This window comes from Pectinophora gossypiella, chromosome 26 (genome assembly GCF_024362695.1).
Source record: "Pectinophora gossypiella chromosome 26, ilPecGoss1.1, whole genome shotgun sequence".
In the NCBI taxonomy this organism is placed as follows: Eukaryota; Metazoa; Arthropoda; class Insecta; order Lepidoptera; family Gelechiidae; genus Pectinophora; species Pectinophora gossypiella.
The window spans coordinates 5,860,387-5,881,667 of record NC_065429.1 but is presented as its reverse complement, the minus strand read 5'-3'; the positions used below and the strand labels follow the sequence as shown (position 1 = coordinate 5,881,667).

General features: G+C 40.4%; 4 protein-coding genes across 4 annotated transcripts in view; 3 read left to right on the top strand and 1 right to left on the bottom strand.

Moving 5' to 3' along the window:
- Positions 1 to 4,003, top strand: part of LOC126378458 (uncharacterized) — a 240,106-nt gene extending 236,103 nt beyond the window's left edge. The window contains exon 11 of the transcript XR_007568080.1: positions 3,974 to 4,003. The gene's annotated coding sequence lies outside the window, so the exon portion shown is untranslated. The remainder of the gene's footprint in view (positions 1 to 3,973) is intronic.
- Positions 84 to 8,309, top strand: LOC126378509 (translin). The gene is made up of 7 exons (XM_050026919.1): positions 84 to 297; positions 466 to 553; positions 1,037 to 1,133; positions 3,057 to 3,172; positions 4,406 to 4,488; positions 5,625 to 5,716; positions 6,298 to 8,309. The coding sequence occupies exons 1-7, from the start codon at positions 220 to 222 to the stop codon at positions 6,440 to 6,442; spliced, it is 699 nt and encodes a 232-aa protein (XP_049882876.1). The 5' UTR covers positions 84 to 219; the 3' UTR covers positions 6,443 to 8,309.
- Positions 8,310 to 12,631: 4,322 nt separating this feature from the next.
- On the top strand, positions 12,632 to 17,400 carry LOC126378432 (uncharacterized). Its single transcript, XM_050026789.1, has 7 exons — positions 12,632 to 12,940; positions 13,215 to 13,650; positions 14,195 to 14,340; positions 14,799 to 14,935; positions 15,517 to 15,604; positions 16,095 to 16,300; positions 16,674 to 17,400. The coding sequence occupies exons 1-7, from the start codon at positions 12,725 to 12,727 to the stop codon at positions 16,789 to 16,791; spliced, it is 1,347 nt and encodes a 448-aa protein (XP_049882746.1). The 5' UTR covers positions 12,632 to 12,724; the 3' UTR covers positions 16,792 to 17,400.
- A 750-nt stretch (positions 17,401 to 18,150) lies between these two features.
- LOC126378379 (uncharacterized) lies at positions 18,151 to 20,932 on the bottom strand. Its single transcript, XM_050026689.1, has 2 exons — positions 20,632 to 20,932; positions 18,151 to 19,938 (listed from the first exon to the last, which is right to left on the bottom strand). Exons 1-2 carry the CDS (start codon positions 20,845 to 20,847, stop codon positions 18,169 to 18,171), a joined length of 1,986 nt encoding a protein of 661 aa, XP_049882646.1. The 5' UTR covers positions 20,848 to 20,932; the 3' UTR covers positions 18,151 to 18,168.
- Positions 20,933 to 21,281: the final 349 nt, after the last annotated feature.

Below are 21,281 nucleotides of genomic sequence, written 5' to 3'. Positions count from 1 at the left end.
CGATATTTGCTTTGTTTACTTTGTTTTTGATAGTGACAACTTTGCGCATACAAAACGGAGGAGTCTGTTTTGTTTTTTTATATCTTTCACTTCAGTTTCATTAGGTTGGATTTTGGTTGGATTCAAGTTCGATTGGATTGGATAGCTCAGCTCAGTGTAATCCCTGATCAAAACCAAAGCTATAGGATTTGTACAAAAGTCAAAGATAGAAGCGTAAAAATGAGTGAAAATCCGTTAATTACTTCTATATTCAGCGAATTTCAAACTAATCTCGACGAAGAACAACAGCTTCGGGAGGTTAGTACCCTACTTTTCCACATTTTTTACCCCGGTTTTTATCTACTGATTAATCATTATTAAAAATTGAGAAAATACTTCAAAAGTTCTTACGCATTGAGAATTTTCTCATATCTAACTTTTTAATTAATTACAAGAGATATAAAAAGAATGTGTTGTAATTTTCAGGCGATTCGCAACATCTGCAAAGAAATTGATCACACGTCCAGAGAGGCGACTACTGTTTTACAAGTTATTCACCATAATGAGGCTGCAAGTAAGCATCACAGACATCAATCTAATGATATTTAATATTGTTTTTTTTTTTTGTCAAAAATTGGTCCACACTTTTCTTCTTTTAATCCTTTTATCTTTATCCCTTGTTGGGAGGGCTCGAATAACAGATTTCCACTCCTCGCGATCTTTTGCAGCCTCTGCCAACCTAAAAATAACAAAATAAAAGTGATTATCTAAATAAACTAAAAGTTTCCTCATAAAATACCTAAATACCAGATTTTGAACCGTGACAAGATTCCCCGTCGATCTATATGATTCGTTTTCCGAAAATCCAGAGGCAGGATATAAGATTTTTACCACTAACCACAATTTTTATAAGATTTTTAACATACATAAACTCACGCCTATTTCCCACCGGGGTAAGCAGAGACTATAGAATTCTATAAGATTTTTAAATGTGTTTTTTTTATTTTCACCTTTGGACTCTTAATAAAATGGAATTAAAATAATGTATTACTTTTAGTTGGGCCGGCATGTATGCGTGCAAGAGAGCTGTTTGAGAAAGCAAGGGAGGGTTATGCAAAGCTGAAAGATGTGGTGCCCAGTACAGACTACTACAAGTAGGTTGTTTTTGTTATTATGAAATGCTTATTTTTTTTGTTTATAAAGGTTATGGCCTGGACTCAAGTCCTTTGGGCCAAGTCTTCGTTTCATGTCTTTTATTATAAAAAGGGTTGCCAGGTGTCCAGCTTTAACACGTTGACAGTCCAGTGGCCCATATACGGGTCATGGCAGATTAGCTCCATAAGTCCGTGGGCCATATATGGGTCACGAAAAAGCGACCAGCAGGGCTAACATGTGCAACATGATAAAATTATCGATCGATTAAATAAATTTTGTCCAAACTGATAAGTTTGTTTTTTCCCCTAACTTGTGTGCCACGCCGTTTTGTTCGTATTTTGACAGAACGACATGACTTATTTGGATTCACATATTGGCACCAAGGAGCTCGGCGCTCGGTCTGCGATTGTTGAAGTTAAGCAACTTTCGCAAAGGCCGGTCATAAGATGGGTGACCACAAAAAAAAATATTTTCATCTCAAGCTCCTCCGTGCTTCGGAAGGCTCGTTAAGCCGTTGGTCCCGGCTGCATTAGCAGTCGTTAATAACCATCAATCCGCACTGGGCCCGCGTGATGGTTTAAGGCCCGTTCTCCCTATCCATCCATAGGGAAGGCCCGTGCCCCAGCAGTGGGGACGTTAATGGGCTGATGATGACGATTGGCACCAATCGTCAGAATTGTCAGAATCAATAAATGACCATGACATGTTAGCCCTACAGGTATATGCACTAAGGGCGGGTGCTCCACTTGGATCCCGGGTAACTTAGCAAAGGTTTGTATAACAGTATGTCTGATGAATGCTATTTCTTCTATCATGTGGGTTGTGAGGTGGATTACCAACCCTATCAACCCTGGTGTCGGGTTATTACTGAGCTGCCATAGGCCCCTGACATGGCTCATGTAACAACTACATACTTACATCAGTAAGTAATAACCGGGACCAATGGCTTAACGTACCTTCCGAAGCACGGAATGAATGCTACTGTCCACCTGTTTGAAGGCTGAAGTGACTTCACCCCATATTCTAACATCGTGGGTTTTTTACCCTATATTTAGTCAGCTATGGGCAAATTGCCCATTTGTGGGTATTTTGCCCCATAGGTATTTCATATAACTATGACACATTTAAGTTTTGGAATGTGATTCAGAATTCAGATAATTCGTGACCTTACATGATTAATTATGGTTGGTATGCCAGTTATTCTGTGCGCCATGTGGCCGAATCTTCAAATCGAAGTTCGGTTTTGCTAGTCATATTAGAGCCTATCATAACATCGACCTGGGATAGACATTTAGGAGTCGCCGTCGCCGGACACGGCTTGGATGAGGATAATTATGGTTCACGACGAGGGTTTAATAAAAATATGAATTTATTCAACTTGTTCAATAAACTAAAATGATAGTTCAAATCTTAAGTAAATTATTATTTACGTTCTTCTTCTATCGTGTTGGTTGTGAGGTGGATTACCAACCCTATCAAGCCTGGTGTCGTAGCCGTGTGGGACCAACGGCTTAACGTGCCTTCCGAAGCACAGATCATCTTACTTTCGGACAATCGGGTGAGCCTGTAATGTCCTAATCAAACTAGGGATCACAAAGTGATTTTTGTGATATGTTGTCACCGGGATTTAAACCTGGGACCTCCATTGCCACTAGCGCGGGTCGGAGAGTTACCTTTCTATACGTAGTCATAGAATAAGGAATAATACTATGTATAGAATGGCAACTCTCCGCTCCCCACCAGCGTCTGAACTAGGTTTAACTCACCCCCCTCGAACATAGTTTAGATTTGAATCATATGTCAGACGTCACACACTCAGATGCGCGTGTACGGTAATGCCAATTTGTAGTGTCTGTGTAAAACGAGGTTGTTTGAAGTGTCCGGGGTGTGGTATTATGTTCACATTACGTATTTTTGTCTAGATACCACGACCACTGGCGGTTCGTGACTCAGCGGTACTGTTTCCTGATCTCACTCACCATCTGGCTGGAGATCGGCACGTTGACGTCATTACACACTGTTGCCAGTATTCTAGGAAGTGAGTATATCGAAGACACTATTACAATAGGCTAGTTTCCAACAAGTCAAATCAGTTACTTTTTACTAAACGTCAAAACACGAAATTACTATGGAATTTGTATGAAAAAGCACCCAAAATACAATGTAATGGCAGAAGCATATATAAAAAATAATTGTTGCTTGATATTTGGATCACATTATGTATGGAATTATGTTGCTACCTATATTGCTACTCTTTATTTTGATCAGAATAATAATAGGTGGAAGATGTAATTGTGCCTGGGTGTAATAATAAGGGTCAATTGTAGGACAGGTCATGAAGGAAACGATTATTATTTCTTTTACTTTCTTTATTTTAAACGTTGTATAATTTTGTACCTTTTCTCTTGTTCGAACAACCGTCCGCCATTTCCCTGTCATTCCGCAATTCTCTTTTCTCTCTCGCTCACTCCTCGCTCTCTTTCACACACCTTTACGTAACTGTCGCGTTCTAGTTGTGATGGTTGAGTGGTGTGCTGGTATTTAAACGACCACATAAAGTAATTTTTTAAAGTTTATTGTTTTCTCACTTATTCACACATTTTACACTCTTATTATTATTAATGTTTTATAAAACACCAACTTTGAAGACTATACAACGTTGAAGACTATAGAGAACCGGGGAGGAAATATGATTGGCCACCTGATACGACACGATTCATTTATAACAAACATTATAGAAGGAAAAATTGAAGGGAAGAAAGGAAGGGGTAGACCTAGGATAACATTTATGAAACAAATAAAAGAGAAGGTGCAGGTCGTGTCGTATCGGGAGGTGAAGGTTTTGGCGGGAAGAAGAGAGGAATGGCGGTTACTCCACCGACAAGAGCGCAGCTCTTAAATAGAGATAGAGAGAGAGAAAACACCATGTTTTTAGTATTGGTTGAATTATTTTTTTAACACAAGTAAAATATACATCCATTTTTGATACCAAAAATGAAGTCTCTCTTTTGTCTATGACAATACCTTTTTTATAGTAACAAAACCCATAGATATTTTTATATTTTGTTCGTGAACCGAACAGTAACGTTTCATTCAGCCTACCATTCCTACAAACATTTAAACCCAAAAACAAAGATGAAAGATGCATTATGTCTGTTATCCATGAAATTGGAAGGTTAAACGATGAAGAAACTATACAGCGCCATCTATATTGATTTTGAGGAACGTATCCTGGGAAGTCTCTAATTCAACTTACACTTTTGAATTTCAGTAAACCTTTTGGAGCAGAAGGAGGGATTCCACCTTGATATAGAAGATTACCTGGTGGGACTGCTACATTTGTGCACAGAGTTGGTAAGTGGACTTATGTTATCCCTACTTAAATGCGAATGTAACTGTTAAGGTATTTATTTTTTCAAATTTTTGATAAAGCTATGAACACCCTTAGTAATCATGCTAGCCTCAAAATTCAAATACAAAATTCAAAAATAGCTTTATTCAGTAGGTAGCATAGTTACACTTTGAATCGTCAATTTTTACATAACGAACGTCTCATCCGCCTAAAACTACTGCAGCTTCTAACAACCTGTATAGCCGGGGAAAAGAAGCTGCAAGAAAAACCTCGGCACAGGGCCCTAGACGTTCTTTAAAAAAATAAATAAACATAAAATATTGTTATACAATTGAGTAATTTTGCTGCCTAATATCAGTTCTCAGACACTCATAGGTGCTTTCGTATACCTATCCCTTAGGCAAAGGATTAGTCAACCAGATAATATAAACTAAAAGTCTTACATGATAGTGGCTCTGCCAACCAGCAATATTGATGATATGATACAGAGATAAACTGAACATATGATAGTTTTTATATTATTTAATGGTGGAATAAACATGTCGCGCGCGATAACTGAATCCACGCGACAGAGAGATACAGAGTCGTTAATTGTTAATTTATAAATATCTAACTGTACTGAAGCGTTTGCGAATAGTGTAGTCGCTACTAGGCAGAAGTTGTATCAAACTCCTCAGTTGTTAGGGTATACCAAACTCGTCAATTGTTAAGGTGTACCAAACTCGTCAATTGTTAAGGTGTACTAAACTCGTCAATTATTAAGGTGTACCATACTCGTCATTTGTCAGGGTGTACCAAACTCGTCAATTGTTAAGGTGTACTAAACTCGTCAATTATTAAGGTGTACCATACTCGTCATTTGTCAGGGTGTACCAAACTCGTCAATTGTTAGGGTGTACCAAACTAGTCAATTGTTAGGATGTACCAAATTCGTCAGTTGTTAGGGTGTGCCATACTCGTCATTTGTTAGAGTGTACCAAACTCGTCAATTGTTAAGGTGTACCAAACTCGTCAATTGTTAAGGTGTACCAAACTCATCAGTTGTTAGGGTGTACCAAACTCGTCAGTTGTTAGGGTGTACCAAAACGCGTCAGTTGTTGTTGCACACCCTTGCACCAAGCTCGTGTGCTTGTTGCAGTCGCGGCTGGCTGTCAACTGCGTCACGCGCGCCGACTACCATAAGCCGCAGCAGATCTCCAAGTTTGTCATGGAGCTCAATGCTGGATTCAGGTGTGTATTACCGCCATAAGCCCACGACTATACAATATAATACAAAAACGCTTTATTGCACATATAAACACAACAAGATAGGCTACATAAGCCATCTTCGGGCGCATCAGCCTCGTGCTGACTAGGAGTCGAAGTGGTCGCCATGGCCGAAATCGGTCGGAGATCATCATCAAACACAACACTCAAAACAATTACAAATGTGACAAGAGAAGTACAATCGGCGGCCTTATTGCTAAATAGCAATTTCTTCCAGGCAACCTTAGGGTTAATGAACTTGCTAGGACTACCGCCGTATTGTACCGCCTCTGACTACCACTTGGAATAGTCAGAGGCGGTACAATATTTTTTTTTTTTAAGTTGGCGGTATTTTAGACTGGCCTGCAGTGTTTGTACTGACTAATGTATTTAATTACTATAACTTTTCATTTTATGCTTAATCAAAAAAGTGTGCCGAAAAACAATGTTACATACATACATAAACTCACGCCTATTTCCCACCGGGGTAAGCAGAGACTATAGAATTCCATTTGCATTTGCCAAAAAACAATGTCAATGACTAATTTTAATTTTTCTTCCAACAGGCTCCTGAACCTTAAGAACGACCACCTGCGCAAGCGCTTCGACGCTTTGAAGTACGACGTCAAGAAGATTGAGGAGGTGGTGTACGACCTGAGTATCAGAGGTCTACTGCCGAGGAATACGGAGGAGGAGACACCAGCCTCGTAACTCCTATCTGACTTGACTGTTTCGTAGTGGTGGGATTGGCAAGGCCTGGTGGGGTTCATACCACAGTGCGATACATTCTTTACTGGATACAGCTTAACGTAATATAACAGAAGTCCACGACCTCTGATGTGCCGTTCCCAAAGTGGGAATTTTCCCGGCGCTTCATCATCACCCATTATCCCGTTTCTCACGGGGTCCGCTTACCTAACCTGCAGATTTGACAGGTCCGGTTTTTTACAGAAGCGACTGCCTGTCTCTTCCAACCCGCGAAGGGAAATCCAGCCCAATACAGGTTAGGTCACATTCCTCCGAAAATGTATTTTTCGGGAATGTAGGTTTCCTCACGATGTTTTCCTTTCTGTGATAATAATTCCAAAGATGAATTCGAAAACAATTTCGGCTATCATTGGTTTAGGCCTGTGCTGGATTCGAACCTGCGACCCAAAGTGAGAGGCAAGCGTTCTACCAACTGGGCTACCACGGTGGGAACATTCTCGACACTTAACAGAGCTTTATTACCTAACCTTTAGGCAGATAAGATCAGAGTACAAGAAAGAACAATTTGAAAAAAGAAAGCAGCCAGAGTCCTTACTCATCATCACCAGCCCATTAACGTCCCCACTGCTGGGGCACGGGCCTTCCCTATGGATGGATAGGGAGATCGGGCCTTAAATCACCACGCGGGCCTAGTGCGGATTGGTGGTTATTAACGACTGCTAATGCAGCCGGGACCAACGGCTTAACGTGCCTTCCGAAGCACGGAGGAACTCGAGATGAAAACTTTGTATTTTTTTGAGTCCTTACTATTAAATAGTTTTTACAGCGAGAATATTCCCACTTTTGGGACATTCCTGGGAATGGCACATCACTGTTCCGACTATATCCCAATTGGGGTAGTCAGAGGCACATCCATCACCATTTTCGGGTATAGCAAAAGCAATAAAGTTCTAAACAATAGCAAAACTAGATTCTAAACATTGTGCACTTAAATAAATAGTTAATACAGGGTGTTAGTGACATCTTAACGAAAACTTTGACGGATAATTCAGACCATGATGTTTCCAGCGCAAAAGTATGGAACGGAAATTAATATAAATAAATAAATAAAAATCGTTTATCTCAGACAAAGTCCATAGAATGTTAGTATACAAACGACTTATAAACTAGTGTTAGTAGGACATTATTCGTTAATTTTTTTTATTATAAAAAAAACACTAAAATTTTCATGAAATTTCCGACAGGACTTTCCACTTGATATCAACTCAGAATCATGGTCTGAATCATCTCCCTCAGTATTCGTTACGATGTCGCTAACACTCATACGTACTTGTACAGGGTGTAAGTGACCGTAAGTCGTGATAAATACTGAGGGGGATGACTCTGCTCATTATTCTGATTTAATATCAAGTGGAACTTCCCATCGCAAAAGTATACAATTGAAATTAATTTTTAAAAAACTCAAAAATAATCATGAATTTGGTGACGGTTTGGCGGCGAGGGTGTGCTGCCGCCAAAGGATGTTTTCGTGGTACCGAACTGAGCATAGTACCCCGCTAGCCACAAGTAGGTAGTATGACTAGGGATCGACGATCCAACAGTGTTGTGTTGGAAGTTGTATATATGCGTCTTGCCGTGAAAACTTCGATACCGCGTTTCACGACCGCTTGAAGACTGCATTATTGAATGTGGCGCCATCTGTTGCATGTGAGCGGAACTAGGTGGCCAACTAGTTGGGTCCGCTACATCGGAAATTTCCACTTGGCATCTCAGAATCATCCCCCTCAGTTCGTTACGATGTCACTAACACCCTGTATAATAAGCAGACATCTAAATTAGTTTACTTAGAATATAAACAATACCAAAACTAGTACAATCTATTATTTGTTCTAATGCGAAATACTTAAAATATAAATAAATTCCCTTATGCCGATTCGGGCCATTAACTTAATTGCAACTTAATTTGACAGCTCTATCTGTTTCTTGCACTTATTGTAAGGCTGCGTTTCCATTGACGCGGAGCTGAGCGGAGATGTGCAGGAATCGGCCAGTCACCGTGAGGGAGAGAGTGACAGAGCGTCTTCGTTTTTCGCTCTAAAGAAGGCTGTGATTGGTCAAATCCGCTCATCTCCACCCTTCTCCGCTCATCTCCGCTCTTCTCCGCCCATCTCCGCGTCTGTGGAAACCTGGCCTAAGTGAAGGCCAGCACTAGTTTGTGTGCACTCGAATTGGCACTATTTTATGTATCAATTAATAAATGTAACATGTATTCTAAGATGTTCACTCCACTCTTCCTCCACTTGACTCCGCCTCAGCTGAGCATTTTGGTATTTCAAGTTGACATTTACGTTCTCGACTCGAGGACTTTACTCACTGGAGTTGAGCATATCATACTGCCAACATAATAATACGAAATTAATGACGTCATGACTTATTGGAGTAATCTCGAGTTAAGGCTGTGGCGCCATCTAAGAATACCAATTTTGAGCTGAGTTTTAAGAAGACCTTGAGTACAGTCATGAGCAATATAATGTACCCACTTTAGGACTGTCGCACTAACATATTTGACATTTAGTGAGACTTACAGTTCAATTTGTCAAAAAAGTTAATGTGACATGGTACCAAAGTGTATAAATATTAATGCTCGTGACCGTACACCCCCTGACACTTACTATATAAAAACAAAAATTGAAAAATCCTCGTTTTATACATACACTACACATTGACGTTATCGTACACGCGCATCTGTGTGTGTGACGTCTGACGCCATACGATTGAAGACTAAAGTAAGACCGGGGGGTGAGGTAAACCTAGCTCAGCCGTTGGTGGGGAGCGGAGAGTTGCCGTTCTATACGTAGGAGTTAACATCTTTGAATACGCGTATAACATTCATAAGGTTCACTCAATGACAACAATTTGTTATTGCGATAAAACAAGTATAAGTGTAAACAAGAATTAGAGCAGGACAGAGATATATTACGTCGCCTAGTGTGAAGGAGACGAGAGATATGTCATGTTACGTTTTTTATAAGGTACTTAAATAGTGAATTTCATATAAATTTTATACAAATATTTAACATACTTATCTATCAGCGTCTTGTAAAATCCACGTTAGCGTCATTTAGAAAAATCACAGTCGAATATAATAATAATAATAATTAGATATAGAAAGGAGAGTGAGATTGGGTAATTCAGTGAATGGGGCAATGCATGCAGTTGTTAGTAGCCAATGTATCTCGCAAGATGCGAGGATGGCTGTTCACAATGCAGTGCTTGTCCCTACGCTGAAGTACGGTAGTGAATGTTGGGTATGGCAGAAGAAGCATGAAAGTAGGATCAATGCCGTAGAAATGAGGTCTTTGCGTAGCATCTGCGGTGTGAAGTTGAGTGATAGAGTGAGAAACAGGAACCGGAGCTCTAAGGTTACATTCAAAAAGTATTTAAAGAATCACCTACTAGAAATACAGAGGTTAGATATACCTGCGATGTACTTGGGATAGCGGTTGCTGCCTCTTTAGATCACATCTGGGTGCTCCTGGATGTCCGTTTTCGTTTCGTTTTGTTATTATGATTATGAAATTTTATATGTATATTATTACGTTTATTTAATTATCGCACTCACATCACATGCACCATAGCTACACACTGCTTTCACTACTCACTTATAGATCCTTCTTTTAGTATAATATTTCTTTCTTTTATTGTTTTGTTTCTGCTTTCTATGTGTAACACTGTCGTTTTTTTTTTGTACTCTTTATTTATTTTTTAAAATTTATTGTGCGGGTACTCGCGTTTCACCGATCGGCGTGGGTTGAAAATCAGTGTTGCCCTCTGGGTAAATTTTCACTGAACCCTGGCCTTTTTTGGTGAACTGCGGCACCCATATACCTTTATGTTTTCCAACTACTTAAATATTAATGTTAATGTGTGTATATTTTAATGTTGTAAATGTATATGTGTGTCGTAGATTTTACCTAAATAAACTTTATTATTATTATTTTTTTTTTTAAACAGTGTGATAAGACAGACATGTGGTGTAAAAGACGATATAGTGACTAGGATTGAGAAGGGAATGTTAAGTTGGTTTGGACACGTTGAGCGGATGAAGGATAATAGAATTGCAAAAGCGGTATATAAAGCGAAAGTTGGCTGGCAGAGGAAGACCGAGAAGGACTAACGATGATCAAATTGGAGGTGTCCTTAGAAAAGGTTCAATACCATCTACTCTGAACCGGCGTGCGTGTATGAAGCGATTGATGAGTGTGGAGGAGGCAAGAGAAGTGTGTCAGGATCGAAGCAAATGGAATTCTATAGTCTCTGCTTACCCCGGTGGGAAATAGGCGTGAGTTTATGTATGTATGTACATTCGAATGAGGGACATTCCAATCGACGTTCCCCAAACACGCGATAGATGGCGTTGTTCACTTTTGTGATAATCACCTATTTTCTCATTGCTGGGGTACATAATTATTCAAAAATGTAATATAATGGCAGAAGCATATATAAAACTAATTGTTGTTTGATATTTTATTGTTTGATATATTACTTAGGTGTTGAAGCTTGAAGTGACAATGTCTCAAGTGTTGCTACTATTTTGTTGCACTGCCACTTGCTCCAAAAATAGCTTATGATCTAAGTTGCGTTGGTGTGAAAGTTCATTCTCTCTCTTGAGATCGTCGGTGAGGACTCCCAAATTGTCTACTATCTTATTAAATTGTGTGGCTTTATAATGTTGACTGGTGAGAGCAACCGCTGTAACATATGATATAGCGGCATAATAACCATAGTGAATTGATGTAATAAAATTGTCCATATAAGGGACAGAATCTTTTCCCACATAATGGATCATTTTTAGGTATCTGTCTTTTAATGCATCATGTTTAGGCAAATTATATTGGTTGTCCCAGGCTTCAATTAATTCCAATAAATCAGTACTTGATGGAGTTGTATCAGATGAGGTCAATAATTTAATAATGTCATCCTGTAGAGTCTGAACTCTTTGTCCTTGTTGGAGCTTTCTCATGATAGCTTCTTCTTCTTGTCTGCTGATAGGAAGATTAGGATCTTAAAGAAAAGGATCATTTGCAGGATCATATCCTGAGAAGTGGGATTCAGGTTCTGTTGAGGTTAAGTGAGAACAAGCAGCCTCAGACTTTGCTGGTATTTTTGGGGAACGCCGATTGGAAATTCAACCATTAAACCTCGCTAATAAATTTCAACCAGCGGGCTTAGCACCGTAAGCGCGCGACTCTTTCTCGCCTCGACATACGTCACCCGTCACTCTCTCACAGTACTGCACAGAAAGAGGCTAAGCGCGCATTACGATAAAAAATCGTTGCGAAAAATTATCGCAAATCTGTCAACCACAGAAATACACTACAATCCGCGCACTGCGAAAATAAATCGTTTGCGATTTAAAATTGCAGATGCGAATTCGTATGTGTATTTTGTACCCTATGAAGCGAATTATTGTAGTTTGCGATTTTATTTCGCACTAAAAAACTCGCAACGATTTTTTTCGTAATGCGCGCTTAGCCAGAGACAGACGATCTCTGTCGCGGCGAGAAAGAGTCGCGTGCTTACGGTGCTAGGCCCGCTGGTTTGAAAAGCTTGTCTTGCGAGGTTTTGTTAACAAAAATCACATCCGAATGTGGTTTTTCAAAATGGCATTTACGTGGTTTAAACAATAAGGCGACTGTATAATTAAGTTAGTTCCAATGAGACTTTCCAGGCTACGTTCCTTAAGTCTGTAAACAAGATTGCAGATTTTGACTGTATTGTTAGAAAGTGTAAGCATAATTTTAAATAAATTCTTTTTGCTTATTTGTTTCATTTATTGTAAGTTGACGGCCATTGTGTGAGGATACGTAAATTCGCTAATGGGGAGGGCAGAACCACATAAATAACACAGGAAGATAACAAAACTGCAGATTCTTTGGAAATGCAGTTCCAATAGACCTTAATGTCAGCCGTCAGAAACGTGTTATAAGGGTGGAATCGATACTAGATGCTGCGGAAAAATATATATCAACTCCACTTTGCCAATGTATACTTATTATAATATTAAAATTGAGATTCATAAATAAATACGAACTAAAGACCTGTTACTGTGGAATGACGCCAAAAAATTACCACAAAATGGTAGATTTTTTTAATTTTATTCTAGCAAGACTTAAATCAAAATGTCATCGCCGTAACGCAAGCAAAGCGCGTATTTATTTTTTCAATCAAAATTCTAGAAAATTGAATAGAATCTTACTGTAAATTAGCATTATTAACACAAAAATGTCTTTTGACGTTAATTGGGATATCGACAAATACAGAGAAGAGCATGAGAGCGATGATCATTGGGAATTACGAAGACGTTTTATGGAACGGTGGAAAAGTGACTATTCTGAAGAAAGGCTGGTTTGTCTGGCGAGGGTTTTCGCTAATATGGAGCTGCTGGGCTGCCGGTATCCCGTTGAAGTCATGCAAGAAGTCGCTAGGCTCGCCCATGATGTAAATACTATAATCTATTTTCTAACATTACATTTTCTATGTTTTTTATACTACTTCCAACTTAATGATAAACCGACGGTGATAGGTTATTGTTTATAGTCCATCGTCATTGATTTATATAGTAGATGATTAGCAATTGAACAAATGCTCTTTTGAAGTTTTTTTTTATGTTTGCAATATCTGTATTTCTTCTAACGTGAGCTAGGACTGTGAGCAGATTTTTAATGAGGCAAGTCTCTCATTTATAATGAAATTTAATATTGTCTCATTACAGGTAGCACAAGCATACAGGAGTTCACGTAAAGATAAATTAAAAAGAACATTTGTTTCTGCTTCGGACGCAGCAGAGGATAGAGCTAAAGGCGTAAAGAGAGAAGGAGGAGTGATAGTTGATGGTCCCACAAAGAAATCTGCAAAAATACAATTTGTGCGACCAGGTCAGAGTGATGACACTAATATGTCAGATAACGAAGAACCTGTTAATGATAACGACACAAGTGATAATGATAATACTAAATCGTTGAAGGATGTGGAAGAGAACAACGGTAGAGAAGATGTCAAGACATCAGATCCAAATGAATATATGAAGGAAATGCAGAATATGAACTGTTTAGATGTGAGGTGTTTTAATGATAGAATGTTTCAAACATATTTTGGACGAATGGTACTACTTATCAGACCGTGGACAAATAAATTAAGTAATATACAAAGTAAGTTGCTCAATATGTTTCCCTATAATTTATGTGTTTGTTTTGTTTTATCATTATTTTTAATTAATAGATTAATTTTAATAACCTCCTTGGTTCAGGTACCCTTATAAAATTCTCAATTTTTTTACTATACATTAGTTTTATTTGTCAGTATTCCACTGGTACAATGACTCATTGCCATAGACTATAAATGTGAAGTCAGTTTTAAAAAAAAATAAAAAACAAACAACCTCAAAAAAAAGTCAAAAGCATAAATAAGATAAAAATGGGGCCGGTCCACTGCTGTGGCGTAGACATTGAGAAAAACGGTGAAGCTCGCTGTTTCACTTGACATCTCAAAGGCTTTAGACAGGGTTTAGCACGCTAGTCTCTTCAGCAAGCTTCCGGCTTATGGCATACCTGCGGACTTTTGTAGCTGGGTGTCAGACTTCCTGTGCGGTTGCAGTTCGCAGAGGGGAATGTCTGCGTATGGCTCCTCCTGTGTTGCTCTATGGTGACAAAAGGTAACTGATTTGACTAAAACACCCATTTAACTGTGTTGCAGGTAGTTGTCAAGTATGCCACATACCACTGACAAACACGTATGAGAACGGTTGTTTCTCTCTGATGTTGGGCGGTAAACTGCTGGCCAGCGCACAGGGGGCGAGCAAAGCTGAGGCAAAGAGTATAGTCGAAACGCTGGCATGGAATGTAAGCATTAAGTATATTCTAATTCTTTACGATGGGAGAGTTATAGGAATTATAATAAAATTGGAATAAATTGTATACTGTCAGAAAGATATTTCTTATTTTGACTTAGGGGACATCTCGTCCCAGTTTTAAACTGGGCTCAGGGGCGAGTTAGCCCTTTTCTAAATTGATAATGGGTAACTGGGCCCATTATGATTCAGTTGTTGGGACGATTACACCATTGAGTAAAGAGAATAATCTTCTCTCGTGTGGGTTGTGAGGTGGATTACCAACCTGATCAACCCTGGTGTCAGGGTTACTATTGAGCCGCCAAAGGCCCCTGACATGACTCATGTAACAACTACTCACTTACATCAGTAAGTAGTAACCGCGACCCACGGCTTAACGTGCCTTCCGAAGCACGGATCATGTTACTTTGACAATCAGGTGTTCAAGCTAATTTGAATTTAAAATTACAGAGATTAAAGGAGTCGGTGATATGCGTGGTTGTGAAGGAGCAGTGGATAGCGCATGGCGACGCCCGGATATCCGTGAGTGACGTCACTGGCAGGCAGGAGGAGTTCGGGACGCCGGTCGAGAATAGCGTTGCTCTGAAGTGAGTGGAAACTGTAGGCCAATCCTCGCGGCTCGGCGCACATCAGCCGGAAAGTCCCTCAGTGCTCTCATAAATATAATCATGCTATACAGGTTGTGAGAAGCTGCAGTAGTTTTAGGCGGATGAGACGTTCCTTATGTAAAAATTGACGATTCAAAGTGTAACTATGTTACCTACTACTGAATAACGATACTACTGAATAAAGATATTTTTGAATTTGAATTCATCGAGCCATCAATAGTATCAATAGCTCGATATTGCCCCCGATCCCTGCAGACACCTCCTAATTATATATTAAGTTATACCTGTCATTTTCTTATCCGCCGAAAAAGAAAGGGACGGATAATTGACAACTGTTAATTTTGAAATGAATGAGTAATTGAATAAATAACTCGGGCGAATGAAATAGGCATCCCGCTGATATTCACATTTGTTCTCACTAGTTCGATTTCATTAGTTCGATCGTCGATATAATTCGCGGCGCGGTTGTCATGCAGACCCGGCTGGTCGTCTTATACTATCGATATTGGTATCGAGTTAGACATAATTATCAGGGTTTATACAATTGTATCTGTTCATAGGATGATGAAACTGATGGGTTGGAAGGGCGGAGGCCTGGGGGCCGAGGCGCAAGGCATCGCGGAACCCATCAAACCTAATCTGCAAATGGTAAGTATTGGGAATTCCTTATTTTATTATGATTATTCTTATGAGAGTATTTCTGTATTTAAGGGGACGCCTGTGCCAAGCAATGGGACGTATATAGGCTGTTTATGTTACGTTATCTATGTCATCATCTCCCTAGTATTATCCCGTTTTTCACAGGGTTAGGTAAGCTAACCTATTTGACAGGTGCGGTTTTTCGCAAAAGCGACTGCCTCTGACCTTCCAACCCGCAAAGGGAAAACCAGCCCAATACAGGTTAGGTGACATACCTCCGAAAATGCATTTCTCGGGAATGTGGGTTTCCTCACGATGTTTTTCCTTCACCGCTGAGCACGTAATAATTGTTTATGAATTCGAAAACAAATTCGACAATCATTGGTTTAGGCCTGTGCTGGTTTCGAATCTGCGACCTCAAAGTGAGAGGCAAGCGTTCTACCAACTGGACTACCACGGTTCCCACGTTACGTTATTTATGTCTCACCTGGAAATCCAGGTGAACCGCGCTGGCTTAGGCAGCAACGCGGATATCCGGCACCTGCGGCGCGCCGCGCAAGCGCTAATGCAGCGCTACGTGGCGTCCTCCTCGCTGGACGTGGACCTCGTGTTCAGCAGCGAGTTCTCCAAGGAGGAGCGCAGCCAGCTGCACCAGCTGGCGCAGAGAGCTGGCCTCGCCTCACGCAGCTACGGAGACAAAGACCGGTAGGGACTAGACTAGTGATGCCTATCGTTAAGACTATCGATAGTTCTTCTTCTTATTGTGTAGGTTGTGAGGTGGAAAACCAGCCTGGGTTGTGATTGAGTCGCCAAAGGTTTTGACGTGGCTCATGTAACGATTACTGACTTACATCAGTAAATAGTAACAGGGACTAACGATCGAGCTTGTATACGACATGAGTCTCATAGGACACTATCATGGAAGCAGATGTCCCGGGTTCGAATCCCGATGGCAAAATATTGCAAATCATTTCATTACAGACTGATCACAAAATAAATAGATAGCGCTAATACATATATACAATATACACCTTTTTGTGTTTTTATGTGTTATCGCAAATTGATTTGATGTCAACAGATTTCTGGTGGTGAAGAAGAAGTTAGATCCGTTCTCGCTAGTCCGCGCCGTCGTCGAGCAGGGAGGCAGCACACCCAAGTATGAAGTATTCATACCACCAGCGCTTGGCAGACGATGAACAAAATCCAACTTAGTACTGTTGCCTAACTTATAATATATGATAGTTGACTATTGCAAGAACTATCGAAGAATCAAATTCAAATGTGCGACTTTCCAATCGGCGTTCCCCAAAAACAGCTTGCAGCTTCTCACAACCTGTATAAAAAAAAAACATAAAATTGTTATACAATTTGGCTGCAATAGTATATTTGTACGTATATTAACTATTGATATTATTGATAATATCAATATGATTGATAACTATTGATTGTTCTTGAAATAGTCGCAAGCTATATTGATTTTTTTTTTAAACTATGGATAGTCTATGGATAATGGTCTATTGATAGACAAGACTAAATTCAAATATTGCATACAAGAAATAACTAACATATTCAAAATGGAATTACAGTACAAACGTACGTGCAAATATTCATATATGAGAGGTTAAAAAAGCCACATTGTGAACGATTCATTTAAAAAGCAATATAGCTATTTTACATTTGTTGACTTTGCGCACTTACTTTTATATGCGCAAGTATTAAATAGCAATATTGTTTTTTTAGATGAATTGCTTCGATGCGGCCATTTTAGGCACCCGATCTTTTAAATAAATAATTATTAAATCACCGATTGTCGTTTTATTAATGATCTTAGGTTATGTAGGTCATATTGGCTATACAAGCCATCATAAAGCATACTATGTTGTCGCACTATCGCCAGTTGACCTTGAAAATCATCTATACTATTGATAGCACATTTAGATCATACTTTCATTACAAATAAGCTAAGGAGTGGGATTCTCTGCCGTCTTCTGTATTTCCGAATGCATATAACCCGGGTGCTTTCAAGACCAGAGTGATTAGGCACCTTTGGGCGAGCTCACTCCACCTTAGGTCTCGTCAAGCCTTCGGGCAAGTCTGGGGGCCAAAAGCAAACCCAAATCAAAGGTAAAAAAAAAACAAAATACTATCAACACACAGCCAAACAATCCGACAGCTTGTCTTCCTTTGCTTTAAGGTAACAGCCACGGTATGCAAGCCTTGACTGTTTCAACTCTGCATCACTGTCTTAGAGGAAAGAAATTAGAGAGGTTTCTGCAGTGGCGGCCCTAGGACGGTGCGAGGTGTACCACCGCACCGGTCGCCGAAAGGGGGGGGGGGAATCAACCAAGACTGGTCCACCCTGAAACTAACACTTCATCGGGTTAGATTGCGCCCACATAAAACTCATACCGGCTGGCAATAAACAACATTTTTAAATGATTAAAATAGGTAAATTTCGGTGGCCGTAAACTAATCGAAAAATTTCGTATTTAAGGAGCTGAGGGGTACCACTTTGAGGTGTCGCACCACCTAAATATTTTACTAAGTCTGCCACTGGGTTTCTGGGAAACTTTTCAGTCAAGCAGTTGTACCGGTCTGCCCCTGACAGAAGCGCCCCGACCTCTAGTGCCATGGGTCTTAAAGTGCCCCCTTGACCCAGCACTGAATGTTCGAAGTGGTTGCCGTTCTGTGATCTGACTGTTCGGTTGTATATGGTCTTGTACTGGTGGTCCTAGCTTCCACTGTGTGCAACCCGTGAACGATGAAGACATTCGGTATTGGGGGACCTTTGGGTTGTTCCATTCGAAAGGATTTTTGCTACTCCGCTGCATGACTGGATATTTATTACCCGTTTGGGTTAAGTCTTGTGATTCTATGGGTAGACGCGGTAGAAACCTCCACTGTGAGTAATCCACAGATGATTGAGTTGGGTCTTGCCACTTCTTTGCGTTCCATTCGTCAATGTTGAAAGGAACTTTGCTACTCCCTGGTTGAGGGTGAAACGAGGGTCTGGATATGGTGGATGTGGAAGCAGTTTGGGTTGAAGAAGGCTGTTGAAAGCATTCACCGTCCGAGGCCTCAGTTGCACTATCGGGTTCAGCTGGCCCACTATCTTCTACCATTTTGGCTTTAGAATGATGTCGAAATGTGACCATTGACAAATTGAGGCATAACTTGAACCCACGCTTCTGAAGCTTCTTCAACGACACATCATCAATACGGAAGCAGAGAATACGTCTATCTTTTTTGACAACAGCATTAAGGAGTCTCCAGCGCGAAATATCTTTTTCCATGTCTTGATTTTGTATTGCCAACCTTGAACATAATACTTTAGGGTCGGTTCTAACATCCTTGACAGTACATGTTATGATGGTGGGCTTGGGAAAGTTAGTGACCACGCGTAATGAAGCTCCGTCCCAAAGCTCGATTGACCTGATGGTGGTCATTAACCATTCCTTGGTTTCTTTGTTCTGGCAGATCAGGCTCAGCCAACCTGGGTTGACACATGAACCTAAGAATTGTGGCACTGTAGTACCCTTGTGGATCCTGTCTATGATGGCATCTTGGACCAGCCCTATTTGTGCTTCAGTCATGGGTCCTTTATCGTCCACAATACCGACTTTAATGGACTCGGCGACTGCCGTGAACTTTGGGGGGGTAGGTCTGCCAACAGTCTCACTTCTAGCTGTCTTCCTGTGAGGTTCTTCCAGTGAGGATGTTTCATCTCTGGGCCTTTTTTTCGCTCGCGGTTGGAGCCCTGATCCTTCCCCAGCATGCTTTGGTTTAAGCTCAGGGCAATCCGCCATTGGGCGTAGGGAGCGAGCGGCAGCTTCCTCCTTAGTGTACCCACGTCTGAGCCACAAAGCGTACCGCCGCTTCGCAGCCCCAGAGCGATGTTTCTTTTTCTCGGAATTTTGTGAGCCCTGATCTTCCCATGAATCGGGTGTAATCGCACCCGAAGTAAAAGTGATTACTCCTTCTGCTTCGGACCAATCCTCACATGGTGTCTCCAGGTTTCTAGAAGGTTCTGTGGGATAATCCTCTCGTTTATACTCGGGGAAATCTGCTAATGGGCGTGGGCAGCGTGCAGCAGCCTCCTTTTTAGAGTAGCCAAGCTTGACCCAAAAGGCGTACCGCCGCTTCTCAGCCCCGGACCGATGTCTCTTTTTCTCGGCAGTTTGTAAATTTTCACCTTCCTGCAAAGGTGCAACCGCTTCCTCTTCTGATTCGAACCAATCCTCATATGTCTCCAGGTTACCAGAAGGTTCTGAGGGGTAATCCCAAGCCGGAACAAATGTACGTTTTATTTTGTCTGCACAAGCACTTCTGTAGTCCTCGAGTACCTGAGGAGAAGATTTTTTTTTATTTCTGTGCCCAAACATGTGATCAATCAAATTTTCCACTGGGGTAAGCAGATACTATGGAATTTAAATTACTTCAATCCCAACATACTTCTCTTGCTTACTCTATTACATAAACGCTTAAATTAAAAAAAAAACAAAGATTTTTATAAAATGAATGTATCTAAACAATTATAAAACAAAATGACATCACAGCACAGTACTATCCGTTAGAAGAAATTATAGTAAGAATAAAAAAACGTCCCACTGCTGGCAATAGTGGCAACCTATATACTGGGGGTATGAAGCATACTTCACAATACTGTGGTGTTTGAGCCAGTAGCCCAGACCAACAGCATAACACAAGCGGGAATAGATATCTTATCCAGCCTCCTTGATTCAACTGCTGGGCAAAGGCCTCCCCTTGATTCCTCCACTCTTCTCGACTATGCGCAATCTTCAGCCAACCTCTGATAAAAGTTGAGGTCATCACACCATCTTATATGGAATCAGCTGGTATGGTATGTTATGTACATAAACTCACGAATATATCCCAATTGGAATAGTCAGAGCTACATCCATCGCAAGATGAACTAAGTACCCACACATCACCGAGCCTTCTGTTAGACCAAGGTAATAGATGATAAGCCGTATGAACTGGAATCCCTAAAATAATAACAAATAAAAAATATTTACGTCATAGGAGAGCGCGGCTACTTCTTTCATGATTTCAGTAGGGTACCGGCACCCCAGCCACTCCATATTCGCAAAGACTTTAGCCAAACACATCAGCTTGCTTTCTGGATAATGATTCCTCCATCGTTCCATGAACCGCCTTCGTAATTCCCAATGATCGTCGCTCTCGTTCTGTTCTTTGCATTTTTCGATACTCCAGTAGCCATTAAAACACATTTTTGAGCGGACTTTGATATAGTAAAATTGCGATCGAGCCGAATTATTTTATGTATTGTAGGTATCGTACCGTTGTTTGAATTCGCTCCAATTTTTTTTTTTTGGTTTGGTTTTCCCCGAAGGGTAAGGCAAAGGGAACTATGCCCATACAGCCATGTCTGACGTATTTTTTTTCTTAATGATTAATGAAATGGTGAAAGGTGATGAATGATGATGATGAAACCTAAGCCCCCACCCTCGGAGTAGACTCCTACTCCGAACCCCAAACAAATTAACTCAAAAGTCCGCATAAACTTTTGAGCTATGAAGCGGCTTCCTAGCACGAAGCGAAAATAGGCAGATACACTTTGTTTATTGAATACTCCAATGTAATAACACTCGCGAATGTCTTCCGACTAACTTAATGCGATCATTAACCACAAAACACCACTTCG

Coding starts and splice junctions, on each gene's coding strand:
- LOC126378509 (XM_050026919.1), top strand. CDS start 220: ATGAGTGAAAATCCGTTAATTACTTCTATATTCAGCGAATTTCAAACT. Junction 3,173..4,405: donor TGTTGCCAGTATTCTAGGAA/GTGAGTATATCG, acceptor TTTGAATTTCAG/TAAACCTTTTGGAGCAGAAG. Junction 5,717..6,297: donor GAGCTCAATGCTGGATTCAG/GTGTGTATTACC, acceptor TTCTTCCAACAG/GCTCCTGAACCTTAAGAACG.
- LOC126378432 (XM_050026789.1), top strand. CDS start 12,725: ATGTCTTTTGACGTTAATTGGGATATCGACAAATACAGAGAAGAGCAT. Junction 14,936..15,516: donor GAGAATAGCGTTGCTCTGAA/GTGAGTGGAAAC, acceptor ATCTGTTCATAG/GATGATGAAACTGATGGGTT. Junction 16,301..16,673: donor AGCTACGGAGACAAAGACCG/GTAGGGACTAGA, acceptor TGATGTCAACAG/ATTTCTGGTGGTGAAGAAGA.
- LOC126378379 (XM_050026689.1), bottom strand. CDS start 20,847: ATGTGTTTTAATGGCTACTGGAGTATCGAAAAATGCAAAGAACAGAAC. Junction 19,939..20,631: donor TAGCCGCGCTCTCCTATGAC/GTAAATATTTTT, acceptor TCTTCTCCTCAG/GTACTCGAGGACTACAGAAG.